Source organism: Rattus norvegicus, chromosome 18, assembly GCF_036323735.1.
Source record: "Rattus norvegicus strain BN/NHsdMcwi chromosome 18, GRCr8, whole genome shotgun sequence".
Taxonomy (NCBI): Eukaryota; Metazoa; Chordata; class Mammalia; order Rodentia; family Muridae; genus Rattus; species Rattus norvegicus.
This window is the reverse complement of record NC_086036.1, coordinates 34572372-34588258: the sequence shown is the minus strand read 5'-3', so window position 1 is coordinate 34588258 and position 15887 is coordinate 34572372. Positions and strand designations below refer to the sequence as shown.

Here is a 15887-nt window from a genome sequence, read left to right as displayed (position 1 = left end):
CAGCCATTCAGAGCCTGCCCCACCTGGGGATCCAGCCCATAGACATACAGCCACCAAACCCAGACAATACTGCTGATGCTGAGAAGTGCATGCTGACAGGAGCCTGATATAGTGGTCTCCTGAGAGGCTCTACCAAAGTATGACAGATACAGAGGCCAATGCTCGCAGCAAACCATTGAACCAAGAACGGGGTCCCCATTGGAGGAGTTAAAGGACTGAAGGAGCTGAAGGGGCTTGCAACCCCATAAGAACAACAATACCAACCAACCAGAGCTCCCAGGGACAAAACCACTACCCAAAGAGTACACATGGACAGACCCATGGCTCCAGCTGCATATGTAGCAGAGGATGGCCTTGCTGGGCACCAATAGGAGGAGAAATCCTTGATCCTGCCAAGGTTGGACCCCTAGTGTAGGGGAATGTCAGGGTGGGGAGGGGAACACTGTCACAGAAGAAGGGAGAGAGGGGATTGGATAGGGCGGTTATGAATGGGAAAGGGAACAACATTTGAAATGTAAATGAAAAAATATCCAATAAAAAATAACATTGTCAAATTGCTTGTGATTTCTGAGATACAAACATATTCATGACCTTTCAAAAACATGGCTATGAAATAATGTTCACTGGGGGGCTCTTACAAAGGACCCCTGGCACCCACATGGCAGCTAACCTCCAGTTGCTCCAAGGGCTCCGATGCCCTCTCTGACCTCTGTTGGCAATAAACACATGTGGTGCACAGACATACACACAGGAAGAACACCCATACATACAAAATGAAAACAATCAACTTTTTAAAGGTTTGCTTACCAGATGCACTTTCATTCTTTTCTCAAGTCCCCCTCCTCCCTCCCTCTCTCCCTCTTTCCCTGAGCTGGGATCTCGGATCTCTTGCAAGTTACAGTTTCAGCCTCTCAGCAGCAGGGGTTACAGGCATGTGCTGCCCATGTTCCTCCAGACTACCCTGCTCACGGAGGGAAGGGATTCCACTCAATACTTACAGCAGTGGCTCTGACGGACGCAGCTTCACACCGAGCAAGTTCTCGTGTACACAAAGCACTCACACACATGCACTACTCACTCGGGCTCACATGCAAGCTCACACTCATGTTTCTTTCTTTCCAGAACAAGCCAGAATTACAGCTCTTTTAGTGATTGTTATAATTTTTGGAATGGTTCATAACTTTTCCAGATTCTTTTAAATTTGTAATATTTTCATCTTTTTTTTTCTCTTTCCCCCCAATTGTGAACCATTCCATATTGCATCTTTATTGCAAAAGTCAACATGCTTCTTAGAAATTCAGATTGTAATCGATAAAACAAACATTACATATATGAATTTAAATGTATAAACAGTTAGAAATCCAACAATATCTCCTATATACTATTACACAAGTTCACAATCTTGTAAAAACTATAATACAGGCATACTATACATCAAGAGGAAACATCCTTCCTTTTCACATGATTTTTTTTTCTTTGTGAAGTAATGAGCCATCACCACGGATCTTTTTCACCGTAAAAGGACTGTTTTCCACTATCTCAGCTGGTGATGACATTTTCCCAATGCTCCAAGAAGAAATTGAGAAAAACTCCGCATTCCTTGGGGTAACCTTTTTAGGCTTGGGCAGAAATCTAGAAACTCTTACTGACTGGTCACACTGGCAGCTCTTACTGCTGATCTGCTACACAGAGTTTACACACTAGGATAGCAGAATTTGTCTCAAATGCTAAATGTTATCTCTATAAATAAAAATGCCAAGAAAACAAGTCATGGTGTGGAATTTACTTTTAAGAAAAATTCTAACAGTTGGGGATTGGTGGATGGGGAGAAAGGGAGAGAGATATATACACACATACACATGTTCAGCTATTTTATGCTAACCTTAAGCTTTATAACAGTACAATTAATCCCTATTTTCAAATCATGTTTTGAGTTAAACACATTGGAAAAGAATTTTAGTTATTTTTAAGGAATACGGAGGGACCCAAAACCTTAATAAAAAAAAAATGATCTATTTCTTGTATTAGCACCGTTCTCGTTCATCCTCTGCCCCAATAACTAAAAAGCCAAATAAATCCTCAACTCTCTCTATAGTGAGTGCATAAAGATGTCATTCTTAAGGTTAAAAAAAAAATCATATGAAAAGGAATCTCATTCTGCTCAACTGTCAGTCTACTGAGACTTTTCTTACGGCTTCACTAATTTACTGTCATTTTCAGTCTCCAAATACAAAAATACAACAATTCTTATTGAAATCTATACGCTGGTAGTTTTAGTACACAAAAGAAAAAAACCCAAACAAATTATTTACAAAATTATACAGTTTAAGAAAAAACTTTGTACAAAAAATATATAAATCCTTTGTTCCCTCTATCACGTTTAAATGGTCAGGACTCAAAATATTCACCACAATGAATCTTTCCAAATATATACTGACTGAGCCACAAACATCAAGAAAATTTCATTAGAGACGATGGAGAAGTGAGGAGCAAGATGCTTATTGAAGGTCCCGTTCTGACGTGTTCCTTCTGTGTGGGCTTAGCAGCCTCGGTGTCATGAGGAGCACACGATAACCTGGAGAGGAAGGCCCACCACAGGGCAACGCTACACGAATTCTAAAGTGCCTGGTGTTTGACACGTCAGGACAGTGTGAAGAGGGAAGAGATGATCAGAAGGCGGGATCTAGCTCTTTGTCACTGCGTGACTCTAGAGTCCTGACGGTTTTAGGTTCTAAGTGAACTGTTTCTATTTTAAGAAACAGTATTTACCTCAGGGAACAAACCCTGACACAGTTAGTGATCACCCAGAACCTTCTGAAGCCAACAGGAAATTTCAAATTTTCACACCACACATATTATAAAACATAGCTGTGTATCCCTTGAACAAGTGACGTCCTCTGTACAGTAATCATTTCATTTCCCCAGAGGTCAGTACAGTGTAGTGTTGCTCCTGTGCTTTTCCATCTAACATTCAGAACACAAGGACATAAATTTACACACATATTTTACTTAACAGACACTCTGTACAGTGTACAGTAAAAATGCACACGGTAAATGAAACTGCCTACTAAAGTGTGTGTATGTTCACGGACAGCAAAATCTATAAAATTATGAAAATATAAGGTCATCTAATCAATGTCAAGTTAGAATCTCATTTATTACTAGCATATCCAGACTCCTAATCCCCACCTCAGCACCTCACCATCATCATTACAATGCAGAAGAGACCGTCAGCCTTTGGGGTAACTGTAACTACGCTGAAGCTTTAAAGGGGAGGGAAGCCAGTATCTCTGTGCCCTAAAATTCCGCCTTTATTTTCATCAAAGCATCACTTCTTTACAAAGGTGCTGGTTTAAACCTTTTACTGATGACTGATTCTTGATTGCCCAACTGAATCACTCATTTCAAAAAGTCAGGCTTATTAATCAAAAGGAGTGAAAAAGATACAAGGGAATAAGTAAAAGGGCAAAAGGCAAAATGAGGTTTATTTAAAAGGGGTAGGAGGACAACTGAGGCAATGCCCAGCACATTTCAAAACAGAAGCCCCAGGGCAGGTGTGAGCGAGGAGAGGACGCAGCAGAGCCAGCTTTGTGCTCTGCAGCTTCTGGGAACAGAGACGGTGGTTTTGCTGCAGCTTTGCCACACATAAACTCTGAAAAAGACTGACTTATAAAGTGGGTTCTTCCATTGTTTAAAAAAAAAAAATTAAATTTACTTTTCTTCCAAGATCATTCTTGAAAGGAAAAGGTATTTAAATTACAAGCATCTCCAACTGTCTGACGACCCATCCATAATAGCTAAGAGTTAAGAGATTCCAGGCGATTTTGACATTTAATGAAATTTTTATCAGCAGATTTATAATCCAAAATAAAATTTCTGAACACCCTGTCTTTACACTGAATCCAGCACCAAGAGCAGAAGCAGATGGTGTGGAGGGTAAGGTTCTAGAGAATCCGGTCACTCCTGTGGGTCTTCACAACTGTGTAAAGTCACGGCCTCTGGTGATTTGATATCACAGACAATTATGAGATGTGTTTGAATAGCAACTTGCTGTCCTTAAACCTACTGTGTTGAAGAGAAAAAAAATTTTTTTTGGCTCATTGACTTCTTTAAATAATTCTAAAAAGTTGTTCTTCTAAACAATATTTCTAAAAATTACACAACTCGCATCAAATTTCATCTTCGCCACGAACGAGACTCATATTCATCTTCATCTTCATCATCATCATCATGCAAAAACAAATCTGAGGTTTCTGTTTCCTAAAGAGAGGAGAATACGCATCTGCTTAGCTGTGCACGAATGCAGAGTAAAACAGTCACATGATAAACAGACTAGCAAAAAACCTAGGTCAGATTTACCTGTAGTTTATTTTCAGGGCAAAACAAACAACAAAGGAACAAAACTACCAACCAACCAACAACCCTAATTTTCACATTTAAACACTTAACTGTGCACTGATCAACCCAGAAACAAAATGTTTGTTTCTTTGTAATGGGAACACTCAGCACTCTCAATAGTGATCCTGAATCATACAACTCAACACTGCAAACTGTCAGTACAGTGTGGCTAACTCTCACAGAGACTAGAAAATATGCTTCCTGTCTGGCTGTGATTCTGCACTTTTTAACACATTTCTCCTACCCACATCCCAGAATACATCTTACAGACGGCTATTACTATTTATCCTGTTTAAAGTAAAAGTCATTATTGGAGGTTTCCATTCCAATATCACCAAGAAAATAAAATGCTAAGTGGAAGTCAGCCATCGTAGTACACGCCTATAATCTTAGCAGTTGGGAAGCAGAGGCAGGAATTTTGTGAATTTGAAAGCTGCCTGGGCCACAGAGTTAAACCCCATCTCAAAAAGCAAAGGAACAAAACAAAATATTAAGTGAATGTTTAAAAGGAATTAGTCAGTGTGTATGTAAACATGTACACATATATATGTACACTGTAAATTATAAAAAAATAATTAAAACTGACTTTATTCCATTATCAAAAGTGAGGAAAATCAGTAATTTCCCCAACTTTTCCTGGGATATCTATCATTGATTGTGAGGAGTGAATATGCTTGAACATGCTAACTTCTCCCATGATACCAACATTCCACATCTTATACAAAAATCTAAAATTTGACACAAAAAAGAAATATCTACAAATATCGTCAACTTACTTATTGTGACTTACTTTCTTCCTAATTTGGGGACATTTCTGCTTTTGTTATTTAAACTCATCCATATAGTCAGAACATATGCATTAACTAGAAAAACTTGATTCTTTTAAAAGCAAGATTATAGAGTGAGAACTAATTTACATCGTGGGGCTGAATCTTATCTTATTTCTCCTATTTTAAGAGACTAATTATTGCTTCTAGGCTGGTTTTAGCTAAGTGACTAAAAGAAAAGTGAGACTATTCTACACGCATAGTACTTGACACACAGAAACAGAAGGCAGCGCTGTGCCTCGGATCTTACTCTAATAGCTGACTTTACCTCTTCTTTGACTTCTTCTTCCTCAGTCTCAGTAGATATAGACGGTACCTTGGGCTTGTGCCACGATATCTGTAGCCGACGGTCTTTGAATTTAGACGATTGGTTTGTAGCCTAAAGTGCATTTTAGAAGAACACGTAAGTATGCACTCATCTTTACTAAGGGTTTCCTCAAACAGTGCTACTCAAAAAGTGAAATGGGCTGGAGGAAAAACAATCAGCTGAGGCACACCTATGTTTGGTCCATATGTTTTATGGATAGGACTGTTGTGTTACCAGTCACTCTACTGAGCCAAGCGACACGAGGATAGCAAATACTCTCCTCATTCAATGACTGATCCCTGACGTGGTATTTACTTATTAAACCTTAAAACCATATAACTTCAGAGATGAACCATCTCAGTCATTGCATTGCACTTCTCAGTTTATCTGATAACTCTTCCTATTTCCTCCCCATAACTTTCTTTTCTAGACAAAGGGTCTTGATAGATCGATCCTAGGTTGACTTGGAACTCTCAACCCTCCTGCCTCAGCCCCCATGTTTACTTTTTTTTTCTCAAATGCTAACAATTCCCTAGCTCATCAACACACACAACAAATGCTAATGAGAGCTGGGCCTGACATCTCACACCTATAATCCCAGCATCCAAGACTGAGACAGAGGATTATTCCAAGTTCACCCTGGCTACACTGTGAGTCCCCAAATACATCTGGACTATGGAATGAAACCTAGTCTTTAAAAGAAAAAGCCACTGTCCCAATCATGGTAAAACCTGTTTCTTTCCCTAACCCCAAACACCCAGTAGTACTATGGGTTGAATCCAGAGCCTTGTACATACTATCCAAGTGTTTACCACAGAGTTACATCCCTAACCACTAAGTGTTTTCCTCAGTACCATTTTCTAAATACTTTTCAGCAAATGTCAATGAGAAGACATCTCATTTACTTATTTATTTTGAAAAAGGAATGAACCTAGAGTCTAATGTGTGTTAGGCAAGCAGTGTATAATACACTACATTTCTAGATCTTAAATGATGCATATGCAGAAACTTTTTGGAAAACAAGTTACATTTAGAACAAAAGGTCTAAGCTGAGCCATCGAGATGGCTCAGAGAGTTAAAGCTCTCACCACCCAAAACTTCATGGCCTGTTGATCACTGAAACTTACAACATCATAAAAGAACCAACTCCCACAGGTTGTCTGCTGACATCCAAACACATGGGTGTCATGGCGTAAGCAGTCCCCCCTCCCACCAAAGGCCAGTCTTGGTGATGTAGTGGGTCTGAAGTCAGCTTGACTTATAAAGGACTCCATCTCAAAAGAAAAACAAAGAACAGGAGAAACGCACTCAGAGGTTAAAAGCACTTGCTGCTTTTCCAAATGACTCATGTTCAGTCCCCAGGCCATTCACAACCACTTGTAACTAATTTGTTACAATTAAAATTTGTACTTTATTAAAATGATTATTAAAAGGAATAAAAAATAAAGAACAGGCAGAGGCTTATAGGTCAGTAATTAGGATGCTGAGGAAGGGATTTTGCGAATCTGAAATACATATACTGTGAGTTATAGGGTACCTGAGGTATAGAGTGAAACCAATCTCAAAAACCAAAGGCTGTGTGGTAGCGAAGCACACCCATAGCTTAGTGCTAGGAGGCAGATGATTAAGAGATCTAAGTAATTCTGTGACCTGCACTCGGGTCCTCTTCAAGAACATGCCTTTAAGCTGGGTGAAGTGGTATATACTTTTAATAGCAGCACTCAGGAGACTCAAGAAGACAGACCTCTGTGAGTACAAAACCAGTTTGGTCTACAAAGTGAGTTCCAGGACAGCCAACACTTTTATAAAGAAAGACTTTATATCAAAAGAACACACATAAAAAAGAATCCCAGCACTGAGGAAGCAAAGGCTCTCTGTTAGTTTGAGGCCACCCTGGTCTACATACTGAGTTCTAGAAGAACCAGTGCTATGTAGAGAGACCCCATCTCAAACCTCATCCCATCCACACACCCTAAAAAACAGGAAATGCTGTTAATTGCTGAGACATTTCTCTAAGCCCAAAATTTGCCAATTTTTGCTATATACTATTAAGATATATGCAGCTATATTATAACAGACTGTATATTATTTATATTACATATTATATGTCTAGTTTTTATACTGTGCATGTATTCAGATGTGTATTTGCTTGTGGAGGACTCAGGCTGACACTGGTGTCTTTCTAGATGTATTTTCTTATTGTCTTGAGACAAGAGTTCTCAACTGAACCCTGAGTTCAACAACTGCCTAGCTCAGTTGCCAGACGCCTCAGGTCTGTCTCTGTGGCCTGAGCACTGACATTAGAGATGCATGCTGCCGACCTAGCTTTTATATGGCTACTGGGGATCTAAATTCAACTCTTTATGTTTTCACCAACAGAGCCATCTCCCCAGCCCCATCTATATAATTGTGAAGCCTGTGTTCATCATGATTTGCCTCACCACCTTAAACATAAAACAGAGTTAAAATATTTTTCTCAAGATGTCAGGGGTGGGGTGAGGGTAGCATTGGGATGGCTCAATAGATAAAAGTATCTGATACCAGGTCGGATGGCCTGAGTTTGGTCCCTGGAACACACAGATACAAGAGAGATCCACCTACCCAAAAGTTGTTCTTTGATCTGTACGTGCATATTGTGGAACATGCACATCTCCTGCCCCCACATAAATAATACAATTTGTAAAAAGTTGCCTAGGTCTGGGTAAGCCTGGTTATCATTGCTGCGGTACTTGTTAGCTGTGTAATTATCATCATCAGTTTGGTTTTGAATTTGAAGAAAAGACTTTCACTGGAAGACTAGGGAGCCTCAACCTATACAGTGCTTGCCTAGGACAAACAAGCCCCTTAGTTAAATCCCTACCATAATCTAAAATCAGGTACAGATACATGCCTATGATACAAGCGTTTGAAAGATAAAAGCAGGAGGATTAGAAATGCAAGGTTGTCCTTGTTGACCTGGGAATCTGGAGCCAACCTTGGATACTTGAAATTCTGCCTAAAATTTTAAAGAGTTCACTGTATACAATTTGACATGTTTTTCATACTTATAGTCATTTACTATTACACAAACCCACTTATGAAACTCTCATTGAAGACGATTACCAATGAGTTAGTGAACAGTTAGTGAATGTACTGCATACGCTGGTCTGTCTGCAGCTGACCTCTATTACACCTGTTAACTCTATATACAGAACACACATGCTTACTACCTAAGGATTTGAGTTTTGCCTCTTCCAGATTACTTTTAATTAATTTTTTTCCTAGAAACACCTGATAAACTGTGAAATAATCCTAAGATCCTATGGCTTTGGAACACTGTGCCACTACAAACATGTTTATGTAAATTATTATGAAATGTCATAGCAAAACCTACTTCCTGACCTTGAAAAGTATATTAATAAGAAGTTGATAAGGCCTGTGTTTTAACCACTAACGTTTCTAACCTAGAAATAATTTGATATTTATAGACTGTAGTGAACAAAGTGCTGAGTGCATTGTTTTTAAGAGCTCGTATGAGTTACATTAAAAGCTTACTGAGAAATGCTGGAGCAACTCCTCCTTTTCCTCCTCAATGAACCCTCCAGCTGGGAGTGCTTTGGGGCGGTGGTCCACCACCATGTGATTCAGTGAGCCCCTCCCTCTTCCTCGACCCCGGCCTCTTCCTCGGCCTTGAGAGGACATGGTCTTTCCTCGCCCCACAGGTAAAATACCCAATCTGGCAGCCTAAATAACAACAAAAATAAAAGGTAATGCACATTGTTGGATTAAACCTTCACAGGTACATAGAGAGAAAATCTATTTTCTGAGATGTTAAGCGAGTTAAATCTCACCTCGACTTGTAACTGACTGAGCTTTTTGCGTAACTCTGTTGTATCTTCTCCTGAGGAGAGCCTCTTGTGGAGGTCCAGTTCTGTGTCCAACAATTCCTTCTGGGCCTGGAAAAAGCAAAAAGGAAAAGGAAGAGATTAGGTAACTCCTAAGATCTTATTCAGATCATTATAGCTACAGAGTGACACACTTCTCCTTCCAATAAAGGAAATTAACCCTCACAGGGATACTGTAAACACAGCCAGCATTAACGATTCTGCTGGAAAGGTAAGATACCTTTCATGTAATAAAGCATCATAAATGAAATGTAACTAATCAAATCAAAATTACATAGAAAATACTTATTAACTTTACAAAAGACCAGTGATGTGGCTTACACCTATAATCCCAGTAATCATGGGTTAAAGCAGGCCTGCCTCAAAACAGAGCCACTCCAGGTTATAAAGTGAAATCTTGTCTTTAAAACAATTAAATGAACTAGTTAAATAAGTGCATCAGTATAAATAAAGAACAGTAGAGAATTAATTTCAGATTGGTACTCTATTATTGCCATTTTTTTTGTATGAGACAGATTATTGATTTTAAGTAGTTTTTTTTTTTTTTTTTTTTTTTTTGGTTCTTTTTTTCGGAGCTGGGGACCGAACCCAGGGCCTTGCGCTTCCTAGGCAAGCGCTCTACCACTGAGCTAAATCCCCAACCCCTGATTTTAAGTAGTTTTAAGTAGCTGTGGAAGACTTTTTCCCTCACATGCTTTGTTTTTCATAGTATACATGTGCACATCTGTGTTGGGGTTTGCATAGTCTTTAAGGAGGTCAGAGATGGTGTTGGATCCCGTTGAAAAGGCAGTTGGGAGCCACCTGATGTGGGTGCAGGGAAGAGAACTTTGGTCCTCTAGAACAGTATTCATTTTAAACCACTAAGGTGTTTCCTAGCCCCCTGTAATTTGCAAAAGGCACACGTGGCTGGGTATGGCAACACATGCCTATAGTCCAATTTAAAATAAAGAGAAGGCGGAGTTGCAAGGATCTCTAAAGCCTACAAATTTGTGGCCAACCTGAGTAATATCCAAAAACCTTCTTTTATTAAGAAAGAAAGAAAGAAAGAAAGAAAGAAAGAAAGAAAGAAAGAAAGAAAGAAAGAAAGAAAGAAAGAGGAGAAGGAGGAGGAGGAAGGAAGGAAGGAAGGAAGGAAGGAAGGAAGGAAGGAAGGAAGGGGAAGGAAGAGAGAAAGAAAAAAAAGAAAGAAAAAAGGAAAGGACGGACGGAAAGAAGGAAGGAAGGATGGATGGATGGATGGATTGATTCAAAAACCCTTCCACATGTTCCTGCTAGAACCTTAAAAAAAAAAAAAATCAATAATATATCTGAATTGCATTTTTAAAGATTTTTTTAAGCTTTATTTGTGTGTTTTGTATGCCCATATATGTGTGCCTGATGCTCAGAGAGGTAAGAAGGGTGCGCAGGATTCCTTATAACTGGAATTACAGATGGCTGTGAGCCATCATGTAGGTGCTGAGAACAAAACCTGGGTCTTCCTCAATAGTAGCAACTGCTCTTTTTTTTTAAACAAATGTTTTTTTTTTTTTAAAGATTTTTTTTATTTATTTATTATATGTGAGTACACTGTAGCTGTCTTCAGACACACCAGAAGAGGACATCAGATCTCTTTACAGATGGTTGTGAGCCACCATGTGGTTGCTGGGATTTGAACTCAGGACCTCTGGAAGAGCAGTCGGTGCTCTTAACCTTTAGCAACTGCTCTTAACCATTGTGCCATCTTTCCAGCTCGTGGACCTGTATTTTTCAAAGCCTTCTTCTTTCTTTTTCCTGTTACAGAAATGTGTGTTACCCTCCCTGGCTTTACACACTGGCCTCAAGCTCATTGCATAGCTGAGACTGGCTGTGAGCTTCTCCTTTTCCTGTTTCTTCTCCCAGTACTAAAAGTACAAGTGCTTCTCTGCATCCGACGTTCAAGAGAAGCCCACGGAAAGATTTAATCTTTCAAGCAAACACACCCAGGTCTGTTACTTAGCATGTGCATGTGTTGCTGCTGTACATCTGTGGCAGTCAGAGGACAACCCATGGGAATCAGTCTGCTCCTAACACCCTGTGGGGCCTGTGAGAAGAACTTAGATTCTTAGGCTGTACAGCATACCCAGAGTCATCTCAGCTGTCCAATAATTTATTCTTAAATTAACAATAGAAGTATAATTTCAAATATACTGTATATGTTTATATATATATATATATAGATAGATAGATAGATAGATAGATAGATAGACAGACAGACAGATAGATAGATATAATAAGCTTAGTCCCATTTCTTCAAGGGCTGAAAGTAACCTAAAAATAAAATCCCGCTGGAGAGATGGCTCAGTGGTTAAGAGCACTGACTGCTCTTTCAGAGGTCCTGAGTTCAAATCCCAGCAACCACATGGTGGCTCACAACCATCTGTAATGAGATCTGATGCCCCCTCACGGTGTGTCTGAAGACAGCAACAGTGTACTCATATATAATAAAGAAATAAATCTTAAAAAATAATCCCAATTCAGATCTATGATACAATGAAATCTTATACAAAGCAAGTGCTCTCCTAGGGTAAAAAAAATGGGCAAACCAATAAAATTAGGTATAACTGGATCCAGAACTTCTAATTATTCATTTACTTAGCATGTTACATATATACTCTTGTCAAAAATCAATGAGTGTGTTCAATTAGAGATCACAACTTAGTTGAAATAGGAAATATTTCTTTCCTTTTTACATTTTACCAATTTCTCTTTTAACACAGACAAGTAAAAATTCAATTTAAATAAAGTTATGTGTGCCAGGTGTGTAGCTCAGAGTGAGCTTGCCAGGCATACATAAGGCCCTAGTTCAGTTCCCAGCACTGAAGAAACTGGGTGTGATGACAAGTGTTAATGACATCAGCATTCTGGAGGTGCAAGCAGAAGGAGGAAAAGTCCAAGTTTATACTTGGACATTTGAGTTTGAGCAGCCTAGGATACATAAGACTCTATCTAAAAAAAAAAAAAAAAAAAAAAAAAAAAAAAATTTTAAATTATCCCATATTATAGTAGCATGTCTGTAATGACCATACTCAACACTTAGCCTGAGGCAGGAGAATGACAAGTTCAACACTAGTCTAGGCTTTAGAGTGAGACTGTTTCAAGCAAACCACACATCTAAACAAAGACAAGACCAAAAAAACAACCACATCTTCCCTGAAAACTAAATAAAGTTTTAGGCATTTAAAAACGTAAAAGGCGGGGGCTAGAGAGATGGCTCAGTGGTTAAGAGCACCGACTGCTCTTCCAGAGGTCCTGAGTTCAATTCCCAGCAACCACATGGTGGCTCACAACCATCTGTAATGAGATCTGATGCTTTCTTCTGGTGTGTCTGAAGACAACTACAGTGTACTTATATATAATAAATCTTTTAAAAAAAAATGTAAAAGGCAAAACCAACAGATCATTAGGACTTATGTATACTCACTGGTTTAGCAACTGTTTAAAAATGGATGTAACCCTGGCTTCTACCGCAGCACATCTGCTATACAGGATTTTTAAACTTTTCTCAAAGAGCCTACTTATATCACATCAGTAAAAACACACTGTCTAATAATGTCTGCTGATCTCCCTCCACTGGGTCTAGCAGTAACTTTACTAGCTACAGTAATGGCTGCCTATGGACTGCAGAGTATTCTCAAAGTACTAAGCACATTACAGATGTTCTTCCTGTAAGGCAGCTAGGGGAAAAGTGCAGTCAGATACCTCTGTTTTTGTCTTTACTTTAGATGGTGTGGAGACTGCAGAAGATGTTTTTAATTCATCCTTCAATTGTGAGATCTTCTCTCCCAGTTCTTTCAAGGTCTTCATTATGTTTGCTCTTTCTTCTGGTTTCATGTTTTTGTTTTTTTCTAGTTTAGAGATCAGCATCTACAAAATAATCAGGAAAAACTAAGTCTATGTTTAGCAAATGTAGGCCTTACTATGACGACTTTGTAAATCAATTCTATACACCATTCCAGCATGTGAACAAGGGATTCCTTGAGTACCTTCTGGCATTCTATCTGCTTTTCCAACATTTCTTGTCTCTTTTTCCTCATGTCTTGCTGTAACTTCATAGCTTCCTGAATAATGTAAACAAAGAAGCCGTAATGGATTAGAAAAGAAAATTTAATGATACATTCCCAACTCATTTCTTCTTCTCTAAATTGGACTTTCCTCCCTGAATCAAACAGTGGAAGGGGCAGCTAGGGTATGAGATGAGGCTAGAACATCTCTATGAGCTCAGAACTCAAACAACTGAAGCAAAAAGAGGTGAACTGGAAGTCAGCCAGGGCTATACAAGGAGAATCTGTGTAAAAGGAAACAAAAAAAAACCCTTAAAATCAGAAATTAAACCTTTCAATATATTTTCCCAACAATTCCAGTAAACTGTGTGATTTATAGCTAGCTATTCTTTGCACCTTTACAGAAAAGCAGCCTGCTCTGACTTTCCAGTATGACAGGCCGAACCCTTATTCCTGAAGCTTCAAGTTTTAAAATATGAGTACAGCTCATATTTGGAATAATCAGGATTCAAAAATTTGCCTTGGACATTTTGTTCCTACCTTGCTGGAATTAAACCTCTCTATGGAGACAGCACATATAAATATGTGTTTTTACTTAAAATCCCTATATAAACAGCTTAAATCTAAAATGATTTATAATGTTTATAATGACTCATAAACATGTTATAGGTATGTGAAACATTATCTGACTATAAAAAAGGAATTAGAAAATACTCTGCTGGGGGTGTGGCTCGGTGGTAAAATACTTATCCAGCATGCGCCAGGCCCTGGGGCTCCATTCCCAGCAACATCCCACCCACCCCAAGAAGAAAAGAAAATTGTCTGCTTTTCTTCCTTGAACGAAAAAAAAAAAAATGTGGTGGTGTATGCCTTTAATCCCAGAGGCCAGTCTGATCTACACAGACAAATACTGTCTCAAACCTAACCTAACCTAAAAGAAATATATAAAAATATTAGTGGTTATAGTTCAGTGATATGTGTTTAGTGTACTTAAGGCCCTCTCGGCTTAAACCTCAGAACCAAAACCTATTTATTAATGTACTTAATGTAACTATTCGCGGTAACTGGAGTGTGTTTTTGGAGTTGTTCACCATTTTTCAGGTGTATTGAATGGAGAAAGCATAGCTGTTGTACAGCTCTGCAGCAACAGGGGTGTAAAGGTTAGCATAGGTGCTGAAGAACTTATCAGGGGAAACTGTTACCTGTTTCTTCTTAAGCACTTCTTGAACATCATGAGATTTAGACCCTGAACAAAGTTTTGAAGGTGCCTTTAAGTTCGAGGAACTGTAAATTGTTTTTGGATGGCCTGGAGTAGAAAAAACCTAAAGAAAAATTACAAAAACAAAAACAAAGAACATGTAAGTATGATTAAATTAAATCTTAAAAATGTTTAAAATCATTTTTAGAATAACTACTTCTACTAGAGACGGAAGATTGTTTGGGGGCAGGAGTGGAGTGTGGGGGGTTGAGACCGTTTCTGTGTAATCCTGGCTGTCCTGATTTGTAGGATCAACTGGCCTTGAACTCAGAGAGGTCCACCTGCCTTTGCTGGTACTAAAGGCATGTACTACACCAAAACCATCTAATTTTTTTTCTTTCATTCAAGGAAGAAAAGCAGTTTTCTTTCTCTTCTTCAGGTGGGTGGGATGAGGCTAGGGAAGGAACCCCAGGGCCTGGAGCATGCTGGATAAGTTTTGCAGTTTACTATGATCTAAAACCCACTTTATGGTACACAGAAAAAGTACCTTCCTTTGTAAAGTTAAACACACTTTACTGTGTAGATGGAGATACTACATTTTAGGAAATCAGTTTCTGACAGGCGTTTGGGGATTTTTATAATTACAAAGAACTTACAATTACTTGTAACTTATACATATGTATTTTACACTTTAAACAGTTTATCTTTGTTGCAGATTCTTAGAAAAACTGTTATATGTGCATATAATTTTGTTATATTACCGAACCCTGCCAAATTTAATTTCGTGAGAGTTGAATCACTTAGCATTTCCATCAGCATTTAAGTCTCAAGTCCACTTGGAATTTATCCTGGTTTATGATGTAATTTTTTTTTTTAAAAATTGTAATTTTATCATATGACTACTCACTTATACTGATATCAAGAAAATTACTTTGGATCTGATACTAGTTAGTTGATATAATAAATCCCTTTTGCAATGAAGTCTACTTTTTGTTCTGTTTCAATGGTCTGCTAAATCATGTGCTGCCATTAAACTGTCTTAGTCACAGAGACCTTATAGATTTTTGAACTATCCTTTCTCCAAGTCCCTCTTTGTCATGATAACTACACATGCTGTATAGATATATTCCTAAAGCAAGCAACATGTCGGCACTTGGTTTTAAACAGACTTTCACTGCTTTAGTCTCAAGATTTTATTTTTAATTTTAATTACTTATTTTTAATTAGATGTGAATATACTTATGTCATAAGCAT

General features: G+C 38.5%; 1 protein-coding gene across 8 annotated transcripts in view; it reads right to left on the bottom strand.

The window, feature by feature from the left end:
* Positions 1–1143: 1143 nt before the first annotated feature.
* Rbm27 (RNA binding motif protein 27) overlaps positions 1144–15887 on the bottom strand; it is a 62593-nt gene continuing 47849 nt past the window's right edge. For 4 of the 8 annotated variants that reach the window (XM_008772179.4, XM_006254678.5, XM_006254680.5 and 1 more), the window contains 7 exons: positions 14638–14757; positions 13418–13492; positions 13134–13298; positions 9363–9467; positions 9067–9255; positions 5476–5604; positions 1144–4260 (listed from right to left, as the gene is read on the bottom strand). In XM_008772179.4, coding sequence (XP_008770401.1) covers positions 4177–4260; positions 5476–5604; positions 9067–9255; positions 9363–9467; positions 13134–13298; positions 13418–13492; positions 14638–14757 — 867 coding nt within the window. In that variant the 3' untranslated portion in view covers positions 1144–4176. The remainder of the gene's footprint in view (positions 4261–5475; positions 5605–9066; positions 9256–9362; positions 9468–13133; positions 13299–13417; positions 13493–14637; positions 14758–15887) is intronic. The other 4 variants (XM_063277467.1, XM_063277469.1, NM_001372344.1 and 1 more) reach the window with 2 other exon arrangements.